General features: G+C 35.7%; 1 protein-coding gene across 1 annotated transcript; it reads left to right on the forward strand.

Moving 5' to 3' along the window:
• The first annotated feature begins 5662 nt into the window (after positions 1–5662).
• On the forward strand, positions 5663–12442 carry LOC130621880 (uncharacterized). The gene is made up of 7 exons (XM_057437241.1): positions 5663–5964; positions 6472–6842; positions 7358–7448; positions 8341–8559; positions 8865–8968; positions 9554–9690; positions 10152–12442. The coding sequence occupies exons 1-7, from the start codon at positions 5747–5749 to the stop codon at positions 11334–11336; spliced, it is 2325 nt and encodes a 774-aa protein (XP_057293224.1). The 5' UTR covers positions 5663–5746; the 3' UTR covers positions 11337–12442.
• Positions 12443–21288: the final 8846 nt, after the last annotated feature.

A 21288-nucleotide genomic window follows, 5' to 3' on the forward strand; every position in this document is an offset into this window, starting at 1 on the left:
TCGGTATCAAAAAATCAAAAAATTGCCATGGGAACGAGGTTGCGCACGGTCTTCATCGTCAGAAATCGGTACCTGAATTTCCTCCTGCCCGCTGCATACCAATCTCGCCCCCCGACCCCCGACCATCTTTTCCGCTTCTGGATACGTGCTGGCGCGAAAGCCATCTATTGGAAAAGTCCGGGGGAGGAGAGCATATCCTCACATCATGATGGTATACATAGCTCTGCTGTTTTAAAAATTATGAATGCAGCCACTGGTTCAGCTTTCATTTTACATAGCTATTGCAGTCGTAAATTCCATTTTATTTTTAATATATGGGGGCATTAATAAACGACTTTGTTAGCTAAGGCTAAATTACCAATCCCTTAGCTTTTAAAAACCCTTTTTTGTTTTTTTAGGAACTGAAAATTATAGCCATAAACCTTGCTAATTATCGATAAAAGGTAGCTAGCTAGCTACCTACAGATGCGGAAACAGATTCCGTATAATAAAAACTCTCTACGAAGAAAAACATTTTGTGAATCCAGAAACAAGATTTTATGTTTATTTTCTGTAAAAGAGATATTGTTTTCGAATTTGGAAATGTTTCTGGCTTTTGTGTCTGTGTCCTAGATAGATAGATAGATGTGCATATTTTACATGGCTAGCCTCACAAATATCGAGGGATATACCCTGTCTATTATTTCCAGGAGGGGCCATGGCTTAGATGGAGAGTCCTAGAGTATTTAATGCTCATTTTGAGCGACGCAGACCCAATTAGGGCCCACGCTCTACTAGACAGCTCCCGGCAACATCCAACGGCCCACACAGTGTGCCATCTTCCCTATTTCCCTCACATGGCTTGGGTTAACCCGGGGCTATGGTAACATTCACTCGCCCATGTTGAATCGCCGTCAAGAGGAATCGAACCCCGGTCTCCCGCACAGAGTACGAGAGCTATAACCACTAATCTACGGCGCCGGGGTAAAATAGCTTTGTGAGAGGAGACAGGGTAAATTCAATAAACACTCTTATAGTGACACCCCTGTTCCATATAATATTTTTATGTTTATTAGTGACATTTCCTATTTGGCAAAAAATTATGATCTGAAATCAGTTTCTGTGTATTCAGAAACTAATAAATATATTTCCAATTTTTTTACAAATCGCTAAAGTTGTATGGGTGAACAGTTTCCATTATGTACCTTATCCCCTACTGTGTAGTGTAGTAGTGCATAAACGTAAAAAAAAACTAGATAAAACTTGTAATAAAGAGATAAAGAGAGGTGAAAGAGAGAGGGAGAGAGAGTAAGGTGTGCATATTTTACATGGTTAGCCTTAGGCAGATGTCACAAATATCTGGTGTTAGAGTCATTTACTTACTTACTTATGTTACTTATGTTAACTTTTAAAGTTGTAGCTTCACGCCTGTCGTGGACGAACGACGTCAGTCACTTCTTCCTCTTCTTCTACTCCATCTCAAAAGAGAGGAGGATAAGGATTAGATCGAACTACAGTGACTATACTGTTTTCTAAGGCTTCATTTGTCCCGGGATCAGAGGTTCATCTGGGAGAGTTTTGAGAAACTTGTCGAGGGCTGTTTTAAACTTTAAAACTGGACATAAAGTGATGCTTCTTAGAGGGCGTTGAAGGTTTTTGGAGCTTGATAACGGAAGCTGTTGTGTAGTTTAGCGAAGCTTGTGGAATTGTTCAGCACCGATGGTAGTTGAAGGATTAGATCGAACTACAGTGACTATACTGTTTTCTAAGGCTTCATTTGTCCCGGGATCAGAGGTTCATCTGGGAGAGTTTTGAGAAACTTGTCGAGGGCTGTTTTAAACTTTAAAACTGGACATAAAGTGATGCTTCTTAGAGGGCGTTGAAGGTTTTTGGAGCTTGATAACGGAAGCTGTTGTGTAGTTTAGCGAAGCTTGTGGAATTGTTCAGCACCGATGGTAGTTGAAAGAGACACCCTTTTCTTTGTGTTGCATGGGTTTGCATGGGTGGGTGAAGGTATGGGACAATGCCTTCAGCTATTTTCCAACTGTATATGACTTGATAGTGTTCACATCGTCGTTGTAACGAGTACAATTTGAGCTGTTTAAGTGCGTCATTGTAAGTCATCCTGTGTACACAGTTGATTTTTTCAGGTAGCTCCATTGCAGAGCTTCTAGTGCCTTGATTTGTCCTTTGCTAGGAGGAGACCAGAGTTGACAGGAGAACTCAAGTCTAGGAATGACAAGGGATTTCCATAGTGGTAGGAGAACTTCTGGTGATCGCGATCGAAAGGCTTGAAGAATCCAGCTTGTAAGTTGTTTTTTGTTTTCTATGATTTTATTATTATTAAATTATATATACTGGCTATAAAAATGGTGGAGCTCGCGAAGAAAGTTGTGGAACACACGATCCTTCGTGGAGATAATAATATTAGCGTGGTGGCCACGATATAATGTTTTAATGTTTGTTATACTTAAAGACCACGATTTTATCATGGTTCGTGTGCACCACGCTCGTTACACGAACACAATGTTAACAAACCTTTTCACGGTACTGTATATGCGATTTGAAGGTAGCATCATTTGTCATTAGTATTCCAAGATCTTTGGTTTGTGTTTTTGGTTGGATTTGTGTTGATGCTGTTGTTTTGTACTTTGACTTTGACTTCAGATCTAGGTCTTTTCTGTACTGCAGGAGTTCAAACTTTGTATTGTTGAACATGTTGTTTTGTTTACTTCATTCGTAGACTGAATTTAGGTCTGCTTGCATTTTTTCAATGTCACTTTCAGAGCTAATCTTCATTGTAAGTCTTGTATCATCTGCAAAGCTTGAGAGTGATGCGTCCTTTACAGAAAGATCTATATCCCCCATAGGGATCAGGAAGATGAGCGGTCCAAGCACACTTCCTTGTGGTACGGCAGAGATGACTTTTGTGGTGAATGAGTGGTGACCGTTTACTGAGATGTATTGGGTTCTGTTTTTTAGGGACTATGTCTATATCGACCTTGTCAAATGCTTTTGCAAAATCCAGGTATACAACATTTTGAATTGTTGAATTGTTGCAGAGTATTTGCAGAATGTTGTCGAAAGGGTCAAGAAGCTGACTCAGACATGACCGTCCACCACGAAAACCATGTTGGGAGCGGTTGAACAGGTTATTTTTTTCCATGAATGGCACAATTTGATTTCGGACAACCTTTTCAAAGACCTTTATGATGTGAGAAGTTGGGGCAATTGGGCGGTAGTTTTCAGCTTTAGTTTTGCTTCCACTCTTGTGTTTTGGGGTTATTATAGCACTGGTTAGTGTGTCTGGAATGGTTCCTTCTTCAAATGATTTCATCCAAATCAGCTTGAGCGGGGTGGCTATGACGTTTTTGCACTTTTTCAGTAGGATTGATGGGAAGCCATCAGGACCAGAAGAGAAGTTTGCTGAGAGTTCATTGATTGCCTTTATGCGTTTCATCGAATATCACGTTTTGTAGTGAGGGTTTGCTTGGACTTTGGTTTTGTTTGTTTGTGTACTGTTTTGGTGTGCTGAACATCTTGCAGTACTGCGTCAGTAGCATGTCAGCTATCTTTTTTGAATCAGAGATGTAGTTTCCACTCTCGTCGATTAGAGGACCAACAGTGGATTTAACTTTTGAGAACTTTTTTTGCATAGGAGAAGAAGAACTTGGGGTTGCGCTTTATTGATTCTTTGGCTTTCTCTTCTTGCATGATGGTTGAATTTCTATATGAGAGTTGTAGTGACTTTTCAATCTGAATGAGTTCTGCCTATTAGTACGTGATGGCGATGTAATGCGTACTAGTTGTTTGTTTATCCTGGTTCGTCTTCTCATGAGTGCTATTCTCTCTCTTGGAATTTTATTTCTGTTGGTTTGTTCTATCTTTCTTGATGGGACATGTGTTTTTGATGCCTTGGTGCAGATGTTGTAAAATTTCTTTAGCATGTCCTTTACATCAAGATCTTGGAATTCCCGCTCCCAGTTGACTGCTTGGTGGTTTTCCGTTATGCAAGTCCAGTTTAAACTTTCACTCTGGTAATTTAGAAGATCGAAAGGGGAGGAGAAGACTCTAGGAATTGTCTGTTGTGGGATGTGTGAGGGTACATCATTTGAACACCAAAAATAGAGTCGGTTGGTCGGTTGCCGAATGATAACTTTAAAATTTGAAAAATTGTATCCAACTATTCAGCCATCAACACACGCCATTAAATCGCTGATATTTAATAATAACTTTGGCACCTCGTTTTTAACTAGTTCTCAGAACCCCTTTCGCATTTTAAAGCGAAGCACAACAATAATGGCGGGTAATGGCTGTGGAGAGACAACAAGCGTATAATATTTTTTTGTAGTTTTTCCAACTTAGTATACCAAAAATTTCAATCAAAAACTAGGGTCAGTCTGGTGACTCTAACACCAAATATTTGTGATGTCCGCCTTATCTGGGGATATACCTTGTCTATTATTTTCAGAATGGACCATGGGTTATGGAGATAATATTAATAATATTAGTAATAGGTTTTACGATATATATATATATAATATTAAAAAAAATAAAATATAAAATTGATTATATATATAATATATATATAATCAATTTTATATTTTTTTACCCTTGACGGTCAGGTAAAGAGCTGGCATCTGACACAAATCCAAATCCAGAATTGCTTCCATTAAAATAGGTGAGAAAACAGTATACCTGTGTGGTACGGTCAAGAAAATATAGCTCTGCAGCCGTCCGTTTTTTTCAGTTTTTCTATGATTAAAAGTAAACCTCTTCACTTATTTTTGCACCCTACCCTCTATACATTTTGGTGAGTGGGACATGCAGACAAGCAAAAATTGAACACAATGGTTCAAAACATCCCTCAAATTAGTGAAGCTCTACAAAATACAGTCTTTTCTGGAGATCTAATCCCAGCATTTGACATGTATTCGCGTTTAGAGCACTCCACTGACTGAGTTACCGATCTCATTTGTGAATTGAAAGTTGTTGCTTCTAATTTGCTACTCACTATACTCTTTAAGGCACTTCAACTTCACCGAAAAATTCCTCCACATCTCCAATTTTTAGAAAAAGAAATCTGGTTGTCTTAAATTCTATGCATAAATTTAATCAAAGGTAATTTTTAAAATTTGTGCTTTAAAATTTGTCATTGGCTGCATCTATGAGGTGGCTGCCTGAAACAGCTTGAGAGCCCGTTTGACTGTAGGCCCAAATTTTTTCAAAAGGGAAAATTTGTTCCACCAAAAATATTTAGTTGGGTTTCTCAGTTGAAAAAATTAATTAATTGCGAAAATTTCTTTCCTCGATAAAGAAGAAATAGAAAACAAGATATTAAAAAATAAATAACACAAATGTATGGAATTCATAGGACTTCAAGTAGTTTTTTATAAAGCACCATTCATGGAAAGAAAGCTGATGGATCTTTAGTATGATTAATTTACTGTGTCTACGCTTTAAAGCATAATATGACAAAAACAGTAGGCTTTTTGCAATGTTATTTATATATGTTTTTTAGCACTAATCTTTGTTCGCGATATTAAAAGTGATATTTTTCTCTTCAATATACGCTTAGCTATACTTTCCATCTTTAAAGGAAATTAGATTAAGGGGATATGACTGAGTAATAATGGATTAAACAAAGAGGTCGTCCTCACGTGCTACATATCTGTTAGACCTGTGTAACTGATACATTTTTTATTTATTGGTTTACTGGCTTTATCTTTTTAGGCAGCAAATGTTGAGAAAAACATGGTGAAACAATATGTTTGAAGGCAAAAATATTCATTTGTCACCAGTTGATGGCAAACGACTTTGCAGCTTTAGTCGCAAACTATGCAAACAGCGTAGGTTAAATGGTTATGGATTTTGCATCAGACACATACTTGAAGATTGTCATGCTCCTTTCAAGCAATGTGAATTTACCATTAAATCAAACGGTGAAAAATGTTTTAATCCTGTCCCGAAAAGTGCAACAAGAATGTAAGTTTGTATTATAGCCCACAGATATGTATAGAGTATAGTAAAGGGATTTTGCTGGATTATATATTTATTGCGATTCATTGACAAAAGATTTGAGGATATATTTTTTACAAATTATATGTGACCATAAATATATAAATAGGGGATTATTTTGTTATGAGTCTTATATAAAACAAACATTTTGAGAAAACCTGTTTTTGAAGTAAGAGGTATTTCAGTGGAAATTTCTGCAAGAATTAAGAATTTATGTCTACAATTTTTGGTCTGAAAATTTCAGAGGTAGCATACTTCAATAAAAAAAATTATATACAGAAGTTTAACTTCCAATAGTTTACCAACAATCTAAAATCTTTTTTTGTTTTTACAAATTAACTTTCGGCTGTGTTGAGGAGGGGGCAGCCTTTCACGGTAGCACTTGTATTAAAAATAGATAAAAGGGGGAATCAATTGTAACTGAGATAGAGAATTGAAAGGCTTGTTTGACTGTATACAAAAATGCTTTTATAGATATTGCAACAATCACCTACAAGTTCTTGGTCTTCTTCCAAAACATTGCAACAAGAAGAAGCCTATAAGTAAGAAGCCTATCGCGAAACCCAGAAAAGAAGTGAAACCTGGTAAAATGAAGAAAAAGTCAGAGAATGCTGCATCAACAACAAAAGAAAAAAGAAAGAGAAAAAAAGGTAGCAGTGAGAAAGACATTTGTGATGCCGAAAATATAAGAGTTGATAACTGGCAGTCTTCAATGGTTAAGATGATGAAGACTTCTGCTCATTGTTGTGAACAGTGGAAGCAAAAAACATTGAATAAAAGTGTGAGTGCATTTCGCGATGCCAGACAAATGTCAACCAGGGATGTAAATGTTTTGGATTATTACGGTAAGGTGTTCTTTAATTAGTCAAGCAGAATTAACATCAAAAAAAACATTTGATCGCAGTACCTCGTTAATGTTATGTTTTATCAGCAGATTAAAATTTATATTGGCTCATTCGTTAATGACTTGCTTTATAAAAAACTAAAACTTTTAAACTGGTCATAAAAAACATATAAATTGTAACAGGATAGGTAGTATGATTTTTAAAATGAGCTCAAAGGCATATCAAAGCAAAGTTTATATGCATCTCTGTCAACAAAATTGGACGAAACTATCGCAACCATAGAAATTTATATGGACAGCATGTTTAGAAAATTAACCAGTAGAAATAAAGTCTATTGTATATACATAAAGAAAAAAGTACAAACTAATTTTATTTCGCAGTTTTTGGATGTTAATTCTGCTGTTTTTTTATATAGGTACTATTCGATATCTTCTTTTTCAGCAAGAGGAGTTTTGTTTATACTCCTTACTACCTTTAATGGAGAAAAGTACTTATTTTTTTTTATCTTTTCATAGTTATCGACGATGAATGTGCAGAATTCTCAAAGAGTGATGCTTATCAGTCAGTCATCCTGGCATCACCTGAAAGAGTCCATCATAATACGCTGTATGTACCGATGTGGTAGTTCTAACATTTTTATTTGAGTTCTTGTTTTTACTGTTCAGGTAACCCTATTTGTCCTAAATTTTTTAACTTACCTTTTAAGACTTTTGATGAAATCTGTGACAACATCAGAAGCTCGGAATTTGTCCTGAATACTAATGTGCGCTAAAAATCCATTTACCTCAGTTCTAGATTGTAATGTTCTAAAGTATATACTTGAGAGCCAAAAAAGGCTAGCTATTTAATATATTTTCCATTTTTTACGTATCTCTTGTGATAAAATTCAATACTTTCATTAAAAAACCCAGATTTTCCAATTTTTTTGTGAAATCCGAAAATTTGTGAATCAGGAAGCTATTTTTTCAATCGTCAAAACTTTGTTCAATGATTTCTCTTAAAAGTAATTTCATAGTGGAAAATTCAAGTTCTGATCATAACCGTAATGAATTTTATTATATTTTACGATTCTAAGGATATTTTAGAAAGTTAAGGAGTAGTTTCAAGTAAGATATTCTAGGCTTTGAGTGATAACTAAACACTTTGCAGACCTATGTCTTTTAAAAAGATATAAAAAGAAAGCTGGCAGAGGGTCGAGGATCGAAGGACTGTTGGAATTTGCAAACCTCACCTTTTCCTTGGGATAATGTTTGTCCAATCTTTCGTAATTTTGAAAAGATCCTAATGGTCATAGAAATGATCGGTATACAATTTTATTTGTTTATGAGAAACTGCTTTTTAATTTAAAGGCAAACCAAATTTTATTCGTTTCTGAGGAATGCTTTAGTTTCATGAAGTTAATAGTACTTTTCATTTCTTTCATCCGTGTTTTATTTTCTTTTTACATTATAAATATTTTAACTAATTATATTTAAACGTGAAAATTGCATCGTTTTAGGCGTGCTGATTCAATCTCCTTTCAAGAGAGAAAAATACTGTGTAAACTGAAGCACCAATATGGTCAACTCAAGCAGGTGGTTAAAGCGAAGCAAGAATCAGGATTACTCTCGTATGCCGTCCTTTCAAAGCTTGCAGCTTCTGCACGATGCGATCCTTTACAGACTGCAAACGTTTTGAACACAAGTAACAATGGCACTTTTTCATCAAAGATTTTCAGGTTTGTACTTGGTATAAATTTCGACGGGTTTTGTTGTTGTACTGTGAAATAAAAAGCTATGGGTTAAAAGTAAACACCAAGCTTGCTTTGGTTTTGTCCAGCTTGACGGAGGGCAAGTGTTTGTTTTCTCACACAACTCTGGTCTGCCAAATATATATTTTTGTACGTAAAGAAATACAAAGCCCCAAGATGTTTCAGAGACACACATTTATTAATTTATGTGTAAGCCACTATTGTCGAGCCTGTTTCGTAATCTCTTCAAGAGAAAAGTTTTTTAATATTTTCATGTACTGTTTTTGTTTTAGACCAAGACGCCTACAAGCTGTTTATAAAGTTCCATGTTGTATGGTGGTTGGAAATACACGTTGTCCTAACGCAGCTCTACCGTACATGAAATACTGCAGTGATCGTATCTTTTAATCTATATTATAATGCCCGTATACGCCTGTGCGTTCGTCCGTCCGTTAGGGTTGTCTGTCACGCAAAATGGTAGCTTAGCTGCGCAGGTAGCGAGACGCACGCAATGCGGTTAAAAAAGGACGGGCGAACCCGTGGATTTTTCCACGGGCTAACGACTAGTTACATATATTCTCCTTGGCAATTATAGCGTAGTTTGTTTTTAATTAGATTTAACCACCTGTTTTTGAATCTTTGAAATGTGTACCGCCGACCGCACCGGATACTGTACCGGGTGTGTGCATCACCCATAAAAACCTGGAAAACTCAGGAGATATTTTGTCATGGAGAACATTCCACACAGTCCATTAAATAATTATTATTTATTTTTTTAACTTAGAAAACTAAGGAGGTCTTTTGTTAAAAATTGAATATATATTCTTGATGTTTTTGCCGAATGGGAAAGCGCTTGCCCGCGAAAAATATATTGGTAAGGGAAAAAACCCAGCACGGGTTCAAGCATCAACCTTAGTACAAAATGTATGTAACCAAAGCATGAATTATCACGAATTTCGCCCTTAACGTACTGGGTAAACAGATTGCACCGAAGACTGGGATCAACTTTTATTTTCAAAAGCGGTTAAGCATCGTGCAAAGAAGACATCATCAGCTTGTACGACGATCTTATCCTTTCTACAGGACGAAGAAACATCTCAAATTCATTGGAAACGGAAAGTATGATTCTAGAACCCAATTTTAAAGTTTTTATTTAGTCAAATGTTGTTTTCGATTAAGCGATCTTTAGCACAAAATAGTGATCTAATTTCGGGGAATCTTAGTCAAATCGTTGTAACATACATCTTTTACTATTTTTCTACATAAATATTTTGTGAGCCGTTTACGTTAACTGGATTCGCGTTACGAACAAAAAATACAGCTATTAATATAGATATTAGTCGTGAACCTGTGTAAAAAATCCACAGTTTTGCCCGTCCTATATATTTTGGTCGTCGGATTTTCACCCTTCGCATGTATCCCGGCCATCGCAATTTCGTGCAGTCCTAGCATAGAGTAACAATATGGCTACCATTTTGAATACACGTATTACTATACGAGATTTGTTTTGGATTATTGCGCCATGGTGGTGGTTAGTATTTTCGTCTGCTCAAGTATGTTTTTGTTGCTTGCCTTTCCAGGGTGATGTGGTTACTCACTGTAAAAACAAACAGCGTAAACAATCCGTCAACACAAAACAAACAAGTATCAACAAGAAAACAAGGCTGAAAAGAACGATGAAAAAATCTTCCTCTTCAGTGTCTTTGAAAGCACAAATGCAAAAGAAATTTTCTATACCCCACAAACCTGCTCAGAAACTAAATGCTCACGTGAACAGTACGTTGAGAAAATCTGTTGACGATGAAAATAAGGTGTTGGACGTTGTTAACGATTCTACGACGATGTCGGAAGACGCCGAAACGACGGAAGATTCCTCTTCCGGGGAGGAAGATTCTGGAAGCGACACGTTAACACCCGAGGAAGCTTTCCATTTACCTCCTGGTTCCTTATCTTCTTTTTCTACTCCTGTTGACGATGAAGACTCGTTTTCAAATATACGTCGCAACTGTGAAGTAGAGGATGACGACGACGAATTTATTCGATGTTCGAATTCCTTTGAACCGTTTGAACCCGGCAGCCAACTGGGGCGTGATCTGACTTCTCCGACGCTTAATCAGCTATCTTCGACTGACTTTGACGCCTTTAACATGTTGCTATCTCCGACCAAAAGTTTAAACCCTACCGCAACCATCTCACCAAGATCGTCGACGTTAATGGCAGCATTTAGTAGTGTTAGCACTATGACGAGCGTAAACGCCATGCATAAGTCGTTACTAGCGCGTCAAAAGTCAGACGCGCACGACAGAGCAACAACATCGTTGAAAATAACCCCGGTCAACGTTGGTAATACGTCTCGTAAAATATGTTTCAACGCAGGATGTACGGCAAAACACGACCATTCGTCGTCATCTTTGTCAGTGAACATTCCATACACACATTATCAAGATAAAAGGCTCTACAAACATCCTACTGTCTTTACGAACGGCAAACATACTAAACCCCCTTCACATGGCCATGCAGGGGTTGTTTTGACCAATGGAATAGCGACACATCACAATAATTCACCAGCCTTGATAACATTGGATGAAAATGTGCTGAGTAAGCGATATTTAAATGATTCGTTATTGACACAGCCACCATTTTTTACAGATACGTCGTTATTTGACGACATCAGAACAGATGTTGATTCGCCATTGGAGAAGGTGAATCCTGATATATTTTTTTCTTCCGTTTTTCCTGTTGCACACAGTGCGGCCAACATTTGACATTCCTTTATTGTTTAATGACATTTTTCTTTAAGACTTTTTTCCATTCTCGTTCGCATATTTTTTATACTCCGCAAAAGGGCAAAGTCCTTATCTATATTACTAACCAGTGCAGGTGATAGGATAAAAATACAAACAAAAGATATTGGGCGGTATTCAGGTCCAAGAAGACCTTAATACAGGTATGCTTATCTGTCTTTTTATCTGTCTGCTTATCTGTCTTCTTATCAGGTCTTCTTGGAAAAGCGACTTCGTTTTTGTGCAGTCTTACGCCCTTTATTAAAGTATTGTCAGAAAAGCATCGTTTTAGTGCAGTCTTAGGCCCTCTATCAAAGTTTTAGGCAACAACGCTTTTTCATTTTTTTAACCACATTATTCACACCGTTTCAGAGACGTCTTACAAATTCAGCAAACAAGCTCTTTTTACCTAGTATTTATATAACATGACTATTTTTATTTATAAAAATATTTGACTTGGTTTACCTTTAAAAATTAACATCGCTGTACGAGTTGTGGATACACCTTTTTACAAGTATACTGATCATGTTCAAAGTTTCTTTTAATATGTCTAAATTTTGTAGGAATAAACGTTTTCGCTTTTTCTAACTTCTTTTGAGTGTTGCCATTTTGGGTTGTGCCTAAATTATTAAACTTTTCGTATTAGGACTTCGGGTTAGGTAGATGAAAAGTGACTAAACCTGGACACATAAAATCTCCTAAATAACCTAAAAGATAGGGAAGCTCCTAAATTCTCGTGAATAACATAAAATTTGGATCAACATATATCTTCTACCAAGCGCGTCTACTAGTTCGATGTTTTAGACGATTGGTCTAGCGCATATATCCATCTTGTTTTTCCACTATTACATTTTTTAAGGACCCGAGATTACCGATTTGAAGGTCCTTTTCGAAGCTGAGTCATATAGCTGAGCATGGCGGTTTCTTTTCTTTCAATGACACCATATTTATGTGTAGATAGAAACATACGTCTGTATATAACAACAAGAAAATATAATATGTATAATATGTATATATGGAAAGAGTAAAAGAATAGTGAAATTAGGAGAATTAAATAAAAAGAACGCAAGTCATTTTTTATCTTCAGATTTTTTTTGTTATTTATTGTCAGTTTCCCTCCACCCTAGAGCCTCTTTCGTTTTTTAATCTTGTTCCCGATATTTAATAGCTCTGCGGATGTGATTTGTTGTCAGTGTATTGGCGCATTTACAGCCACTCTGCGCACGCATTTATTTCTACGAGTATTTACGCTATTCAAATCACTTGATGAATTATGTAGCCCCTGAGACTCCAAAGCATCCTATTAGCATTGCAGCAGGGTTAAAGCACTTACATCTCTTTTTTGTAGCAGCCAGAAAATAAATTTTAAGCGCGGGAAAAGTTGACGGTTCTTATTAATCATTCATTCGAGTGTTTAACGCGGGCTAAAGCAGTTGCTTGTGGCTAAACCCGGAGTTTCAACAGAGTGTATCCTGTGTTTTGTAAACCAAAACTGCAATACAGTGTTCTTGAAAAGGGTATAAGGCCTAAACGCATGTGTGACTCAGTCCGGTCTCACGATTATTTTTGAACTTCAACAGGAACTTTTCCTGCACAATAAAACAATGCTACAGGGTAAAAACAGGTTTTACCTGTGTGTTTACTTTTACAAAAAATTTTTCACAAAATAAAATTATTGACTGATTTTTTAGTTTCGCTGTTTCCTGTCTTTTTATTCAAACCGAAGGAAGATATTTTTTTGGAGAAGGGTATTGCACCTACATGGATGTGTGACACGTTATACCTGTATTAAGGGCTCAGCCCAGTGTTAACGACAGGCTGTTTCTGTGTTTCTATTTAACCGAAGTTGCGATAAAGTTGTTTGCGATCAAGGGTACACCTAATGAATGTCTGACATTGTTTACCTCCACTAAGCGCTCAGCCCAGATTAACATTCATTTTGAACTTTCACCCGGGACATTTTCCAAAAAATAGGGTAACAACGGGTTGTATACTGTGGTTTTATTTCAGCTAAATGTGCAAAAAAGATTTTTTGAAAAAAATGTTATAATCGAAACACCATAATATTGTGCGCACTTCACTCGATTTACGACATACTGCATACCTGTACTAGAGCGCTCCAATTATGGACCTTTTTTTAGCTGGATCGGGTAACGGTTGTTTTTTTTCTGTGCTTTTACTTAAACCGAAGTTGCAATAAAGATTTTTTTTTAAAAAGGGTATAATGAGTTCTCGGCCTGCTGTCATGATTAAGTTTTGAACTTTCACGGAAACTTTTTTCTGAAAATTAAAAATTTTGGCCAACTGTTTTTGCTATAATTGGGTAACAACGGGTTGTAAACGTTGTTTTTTTAGCCAAAGTCGACATACTGTACACCGTACTAAAGCGCTCCACCTGACCGTGTCGCACAGTTTGCGGTTCCTTTTAAGCACCCTTCTCTATCATAATAGCCATATTCTGTTCACAATGGTTACGCGCAGCTTTTTTTGGAAAAATAGCGCAGAACCCGATTTATACAAACCTCTGTTTTTTGGTTGCATCCAGCTTATTTTCGGAATCACGGCAGAACCCGAACAAAACAGAAACATGCTGCGAATGCTATTTAGTGTTAGGTTTGCAAGCTTTCTTTTGACCTTTTACATACTTTGTATCTATAGCAATATTTATTTTCTGTATGTTTTCACATTAAGATGAATATAACGCGTTTTCTAGCCTTATATAAAATGTTAATCAACCAAGTTTTAAGATTTTGGCTGCAAACGTAGAATATAAGAAAGAATCAAAGCCAGCCAGCTAGCTGTGTAGCCTTATTTAATTCTATTCTTTTAAAGTTATTGTTCAGTTTTTTTGGGGGTTTTTGGGTTGTGATTATCTAGCTAGCTCTTTAGCTACCTCTAACAAGAAGAAGTGAAAGCGCAGTTTGTCCATAGCTTGCCATATATGCAACAAAATTCTTAATCAATAATTCTTATACGCAAAACTCAACAAATTTATTTTGTATAGCGCTAGCGCGTTGTCGACCTATCACGAGGCCCAATTCTTATCGCCGCTCCGACATGCTGTTGAAGGAATACAAACAATCTGATTAGTGCTATTACGGCCATTTTTAAAGCTGTGTGGCGTTCACGTTGATAAAATTTGTTTTCATGGTAAGGTACAAATATTTTGTTACGTTTTTTACCCACAACAAATCCTAAACTTACTAATTTTCAGATTTTGGCTACGAGCTTTTTTCCAATCCTTTCAGCGTTCAACGTGCTTGCTATCACTCACGCCGTTGTTGCGTAGTTGTCATGGTTATTCTTTGCATTATTTTTTGGAGTACAAGATTTAGCGGTGACAGCTTGCTTGGTGGACAATCTAATGTAATGCTGGCCATTTTCTTTTTTAAAAGCTTTGCATTGTTCTTTTTATATATTTTGCATGCCAGGATCAAAATTTTGTCACGCTTTCTAGCCATGTATAAATCTTAAACAACCCGGTCTCAAGATTTTTGCTACAAGTGAGGTTTTTAAGGAACATGCTTAAGTCCTGCTCATGCTAGCTAGCTAGCTAGCCTAAATTATTGCTATTATTTTTAAGTTTTTATTCAGTTTGGTATAACAGATTTTTATCCTGGCCAAAATTATTTATTTTTATGTTTGGGTATATGGCTTTCTAGCTGTTTATTACATCTTGCTAAAGCGTGACAGTAGCTAAATGCATTTTTGACTACACCAAAATTCTTAGTCAGTAATTCTTACACTAAATGCAGTAAGGTACCTTTTATTACAGTTGTAAAAAATGTTTCTGCAAAATGAAATTATAGAGTGATTGTTTTAGCTGGACAGGGTAACAACGAGTTGTAAACAGTGTTTTTATTTCAGGTAAAGTTGCAGGAAAGTTATTTTTCGAAAAATACCTGAAACACTATAATGATGTGTGCGCTTCACTTGATTTACGACAAACCGTATACCTGTACTAAAGAGCTTCACCTGGATGTGTAGGACAGTTTACAGCTTTATTAAGCGCTCAACGTGCCATTCAACACCGAGTCACAAAGTTTCTTGTGGCTTAAACCGGCGTTTTGACGCTAGTTTTTTGATCGCTGAATCATATGAATTGATTGAATGACTAAGATGCTAACGCACTGCGGTAAAATTTATGGCAATGCGCAGTCGATCTGGCTGTATCAATATCGTAACTCTTGATTTTCTAGTGACTCTCTCAGTTCAGTTGTTTTGAAACATCGTTTGCTGTTGTGCTGTTTTGTGTGTTTGTTTGTGTTGTGGTAAATCAAATAATTCTGCTTTTTGGTGCAATGATGAAATATTTTTTCTTACATTTTGCCTAGCATCCATGCAGCCATATTCAGCATTGTTCGATTTTGTCATTTGTTCCGTACAAACCTATGTTTTTTAACGATTTTTTGCTGTTACCTGCAGGTGTTTTTGAATCAAATCCTAGTACCTTAAATTATTTAAGAATTTATTAAGGTTCATTTCACCGAAGAGATATTCCATTTGGTCCTACAAGGGGTATTCAATGCTCTTGCATATCTTTTTTAAGTGTGTTTTTGAGTTTTTAAAACCATTAGTCGTTGGATTTAAGATGATCTAAATATTGTTTTTGAGAAAGGTGATTTATTGTACAATAATTCTTCATCGTTTTATCGTGCCCTGAGCTTTCTTTGTCAGTACAAGTAGAGTCAGAAGAAATCACCATAGCATTTCTTTTGAACGATTTTGGATTTTTGCACAGCGACTCTGACCAAATCAAACTTGATTGCAAAACTTTGCTTGTGTCAACACAACAATGATTGCATTCTATTCAAAGGATTTACAATTTTTGTTTTTTTGATTGATGTTTTGTTTATCTAGTGCAGTCCCATAGTCGAGATAACCAAAGATTATCTAGTCCTGATGGCACTGCAATTATTGTCAAATTTAGAGAAATTCATGATTTAGCTGATTATTTTATCCAAGTTTTTATGAAAACATGCAATATTTTAGTGCAGTATGTTTATTTAGCTAATCGACAGACGATTTTGCCGTTTTTATTTTGTTCAATACCAGACAATTGACGCTCCTGTTAAAAAACCTTCACACAGACATCATTTTGTTTTCATTTCCATTATGTTCAAAAGATGGTATTTTCTTTTACACTTCCATCGAATAAACTTTTACGGGAGATTATCAGCAATGCTTAAACTCGAAAATGTTATGAATTTTCCCATCGCGTTAAAAATTACTTATTGCTTAATAAACACCTGGAATATAACTGTATAAATAGAAATTTATAATTCCAAATCCAAGTCGCTCCTCCCTGCTTTTGTTATTTCTCGATGTTTCTTCGGCTTTCGCAGTCGTAGCTTACCCATAGAACATTTATCTGCATTCTCGTGGTCTATCAATTTTCTTAGCAAAGCGTAATACGGACTGAGTTTGACACAGGACACTGGTAACGACAACAAACAGCATATTTTTAACAAAGGATTTCTACTGCCCATCCTCCGCAGTTTTAAGATTTTTAAGATTTGTAAGGTATTTTTTTAATGCTGATCACTAGTACCCAGTTCTAAAGCTACCCAGCTTTCTTGTTTTTGCTAATCTGCAGCTGCAAATAACTAGCTAGCTTTTAGTTATCTCCGGTTAAAAAGTAAAAGTAGCAAAATAATACAGTGGGCTACAACAAATATCTTTTAATCTTTCAATCTCCATCATAAACCTATCTGTGTTTTTTAAATGCAATTAATTTTGTAACCACAGCCTGTAGGTGTGTTTTTGTTTCACTAATAATTTTTCAAATTTCACGAGAATCTATTCCTCAATATAAAATTGCTGCGCGATTTTCTTAGCACGGCGGGGTAACAACGAGCTGTTTCCTATGTTTTTATTTAACCCGAAACTTTTTCTTGAGAAGGATATTACACCTGTATGGGCGTGCTACAGATTTCTTAGCAATCATTCAACGAAGATACGACAAGGGAAAAAGAAAATATGTTCCGTTTCTGCGAATTTTTGACCTCGAAAATTACATCATTTACTAAGTGCTTAGTCCTGAGTAACATTCATTTTTGAACTTTCACCGGGAAAATTTTCTGAAAAATAAAAAAACTTTAGCCAATTGTTTTGTTTTGACGTGCGATTTACGGCATACTGTATAACTGTACTGAAGCGCTCCATTCGCATATGTAGCAAACTTCACGGCTCTTATTACTTGTGGCTTAACCTGGCGTTTTAACGCCGGGGTCATGGCCAGCCTCTATGATAATAGCCGCATTTTGTCTGTTTGTGCGCGAGAAATAAGTCGCACTACGAAAGCACGAATTGAGATATATTATTTATTTTTACAAAAGCTTTTGTTTCATTTAAAATAATTCTTTTAATTTAAAATAAGTTATTATTGTTAATCCCCTGATGCATCTTCTTCGTTATGAATACGTGCACGGTCAAAGTTACGGACAATTAACTGTGCGTTGTCTATTTCGTTAAAAAGTTGTAATTATTCGCGCCTTTTCAAAGAAATTAACAAAAACAAGTTTTATGATAAGAAGAAGGGAACAATAAATTTTAAGGATTTTGTAAGTGAATTTTTTACATAACATAATTTGGAATTTATTTTGTTGTAAATTTCGTTTTATCTTTAACCACTCACATATTTTATAACAACAATAAATTTGGTCTAAGGTTAGATTTTTTTGCTTAAATTTATTATATTTTTAACTGAACAAAAAGTATAAGAAAATGCCATATTTAGCTTTTTGAACGCTATCTACAAGAGCCTCTTTCCCAAACAGACCGTAAAAATGCGCGAATTATTGCTAAATATATGAATTTTTACACGGCGTGACACTACTTTCGATGAATTATGGTATAAAAAAAGAAAAAGGTGTGTGTAGTTTACACTGGCTTCCGTGCTTATAGGTGTATTTTTCTAGGGACCATGACTACCGCAGAGTAATTTCATAACAAGTTCGCGAAATAACGGTGCGCAAAATAATTATGAAGGCGAATTCCAGTGGATTGTTCCACGGGTTAATGATTAGTATAACTATGTTAGCTATAATCGCTACCACTTTACTTTGAGAAATAAATTTCCTATCCGGTAGTGACTATTTTCACAAGTGTCAAAACAAATTTCAAAAGTTTCTCGGAAGAGTTTTTAGCGATGTGCCAGCTTTAGTTTGGTTTCGCGCCATTTAATTTCATGAAATCAACCCAAAATCGCAAATATTAATTCCGTCAAACACCTCCTACGAAAAGTTCTTCCCTTAAGGTACTAAGTTCTTAAAAATATGCATCGGTGTAAAGGAGAATGACGAATTGTTATATCAATTCTGTTATCTACGCAGAATGATTCATGTTTTTTTTTGTCATTTTTATTATTATTATTATTATTTACTCAGGATAGCCTCTTCAGTTACTATTGGTGCTGTAATCAATAAGAGTCCTTCCAGATAGTATCTTATTATATTTAAAGCTCGTATATGAGCTACTGAAATAGTGCAAGCACAACAGCCGTTTAACTCGACAACCGACTAAGACAAAATCCTAGGATCGATTAACTATTGATTTTATAGTCTCTTACATATCTCGGCAGGGGATTAAACCACATCATCTTTCACACTGGAGGGGAACGCTCTACCTCAAATACGCTAGTCGGTAATACATTTTGATTTATTTTTCTTTGTCTCTGTAAGATTATTTGCAACTTACATTTTTGTACATTTTGGAACTTCCCTCTACGCTTATTACACGTTGCTTCTTGTTTCTCTTATAAGAACCTAGTGTATCAAAGATTGTTGTTTCCCAAAAACATAATAATCACGGAGTACTCAGGTCTTTAACTCTATTTGGTCCGGAGTATTTGGAACATATTTTGACGGGGCGGTATGAAAAAATCAGGCAATCGTGTAATCGTAACCTTCGCAGATTGAATCCCCTCGACGAAATAAAGTCGTACCCTTGAGTAATCTTAACCAAGGTTATTACATTTTCCCAATTATAAGGGTTTTATAGAGATTCTTAGGGGTAGTTTCGAGTAATAGTCAATATCTAAAGCTCTGAGAGGTATGGGACCTAACTATTTAGCACACGTGCCTAACATAAATACGAGAACTAAGTGAGTATCATAACCATAAAGCATATCAAAAAAAGAGTAAAAAAACGACAGGGGGGACCTATAATGATGCTTCAAAGAAACTTTTTTCGTGAAAGATCAAAATTGTACTTTAACTCCCTGGAGGAGAATCCAACATTTGAAATTGACAGGCATAACATTGTTGCTGACTTATTTGCTGTGTATAAAGACACTGAAGTTATTAAGAGTTTAGTATCTTTGAAGTTTAAAAATGAACAGGCAATTGGTGATGGTTTGTCAAAAGATGCAAATACCTTGTTCTTCGAAAGTATTTTTTCTCACAGATGTGCAGGGATGAATGCCAATGTACCCACTACCTTTGATGAGAAAGAAGCAATTAAATTTGGAAATATTCTTGAACACGCTAATCTTCAACACAACATCTTTCCATTCCAATTATCAAAAGTTGTTTTTGAATATCATCTCATGCTTGATAGTGCTAGAAAAGAGACTTTCTTAGAATCTTTCATGCAGTATGTTCAACCAAATGAAAGTGTACTGTTAAAAAACTACTTAATAAAGAAATGAATTTTGACGAGAAGACAAAAGAAACTATTATAGATATTTTGTTTGCCTGTGGTGTAAATGGTATACCAAACAACAACAATGTAGAAAATTTGACCCTCAAAGCTGCTAAAATGTTGTTTGTGCAAAAACCATTTTTTGTTTTAAAGAACATCCAAACTGGAATTCACAAAGAAGTGTGGAGTATGACCAATTGTGTTGATGTGGATGCCTTCAGGCTAAAGTCTAAACCAAGGGTTAAAAATATGATCTCTTATTTCAAGTTTGATGAAGGTTTGACTCCAGTAGAGAAACGAATTGCATCATATGTCACAAGATACATAAAAGGATCAGAAGAAAGCAAACTGTACTTATTTGTACAGTTTTGCACAGGATCCAGCAATATTGACGACGAGGATATATGTGTACGTTTTGTGAATCAAGAAAAGACATACTGCATTGAGGCAAAAGCATGTTTCAAACTTCTATTCATTCCACGGCAAATAGAAAGTTTCGAAGCGTTCAAAACTCTAGTGGATGAAACTCTTAGTCAACCATCTAATTGGGAAATGCATGACTGACATTGTGTTGATTGGCAATATTTCAATGCGAAAGTTAAATATCTTATGTTTATGTGTTTCATGTTTTTCTATATTAATATTTTATGCCTTATATATCTTTACTTAAGTGCATGCCCAAGAATCGATTGAACATACTTTTGCATGCTAAAGAAATATTTTGATACAATTTTTTTTTTGTGAAGTGATCAAAATGGTTGAATCTTTTGCTAAATTGCAGCTAGTATATGTTCACATGAGGACTAAATGAGGTTTTCCCAAAATATATATTTTTTAAATTTATATACTGTTACTGTAACCCTTTATCATGAGATATTTGTTCTGTTCGTTGTACTGACTGTACTTGTGTTATACGAAAAAAACGCAATATGAATTTTTGTAGCAACTTTTAGATTTTAAATCCAAGTTGAGGGCTGCTTGGCGCAGAGAGACTGTGTAGATTTGGAGGATACTTGGGATTTACACAATTATATAATACGCCTAGAGTTCATTATTTAAAATTTATTTCTTGCACAAGAAAAGAAAACAAATTTTCGGCTTTTTGAACTGACACAGGCATTGCCAGGCCCTGTTCATTCATCAATATATGCACCAATTCTTCCGAACAACCATGAGGTATAGGTGACTGGCAGAATGCCTCAACTACTGTTAAATCAGCGTCTCTGACAGGTACAGCATATTGTCTGCTATTTGATCGGGTGGAAGCAAAAAAGTTAACATTCGGACGGCC

This window comes from Hydractinia symbiolongicarpus, chromosome 12 (assembly GCF_029227915.1).
Source record: "Hydractinia symbiolongicarpus strain clone_291-10 chromosome 12, HSymV2.1, whole genome shotgun sequence".
Lineage (NCBI taxonomy): Eukaryota > Metazoa > Cnidaria > Hydrozoa > Anthoathecata > Hydractiniidae > Hydractinia > Hydractinia symbiolongicarpus.

Coding starts and splice junctions, on each gene's coding strand:
- LOC130621880 (XM_057437241.1), top strand. CDS start 5,747: ATGTTTGAAGGCAAAAATATTCATTTGTCACCAGTTGATGGCAAACGA. Junction 5,965..6,471: donor CCGAAAAGTGCAACAAGAAT/GTAAGTTTGTAT, acceptor ATGCTTTTATAG/ATATTGCAACAATCACCTAC. Junction 8,969..9,553: donor CATGAAATACTGCAGTGATC/GTATCTTTTAAT, acceptor CTGGGTAAACAG/ATTGCACCGAAGACTGGGAT.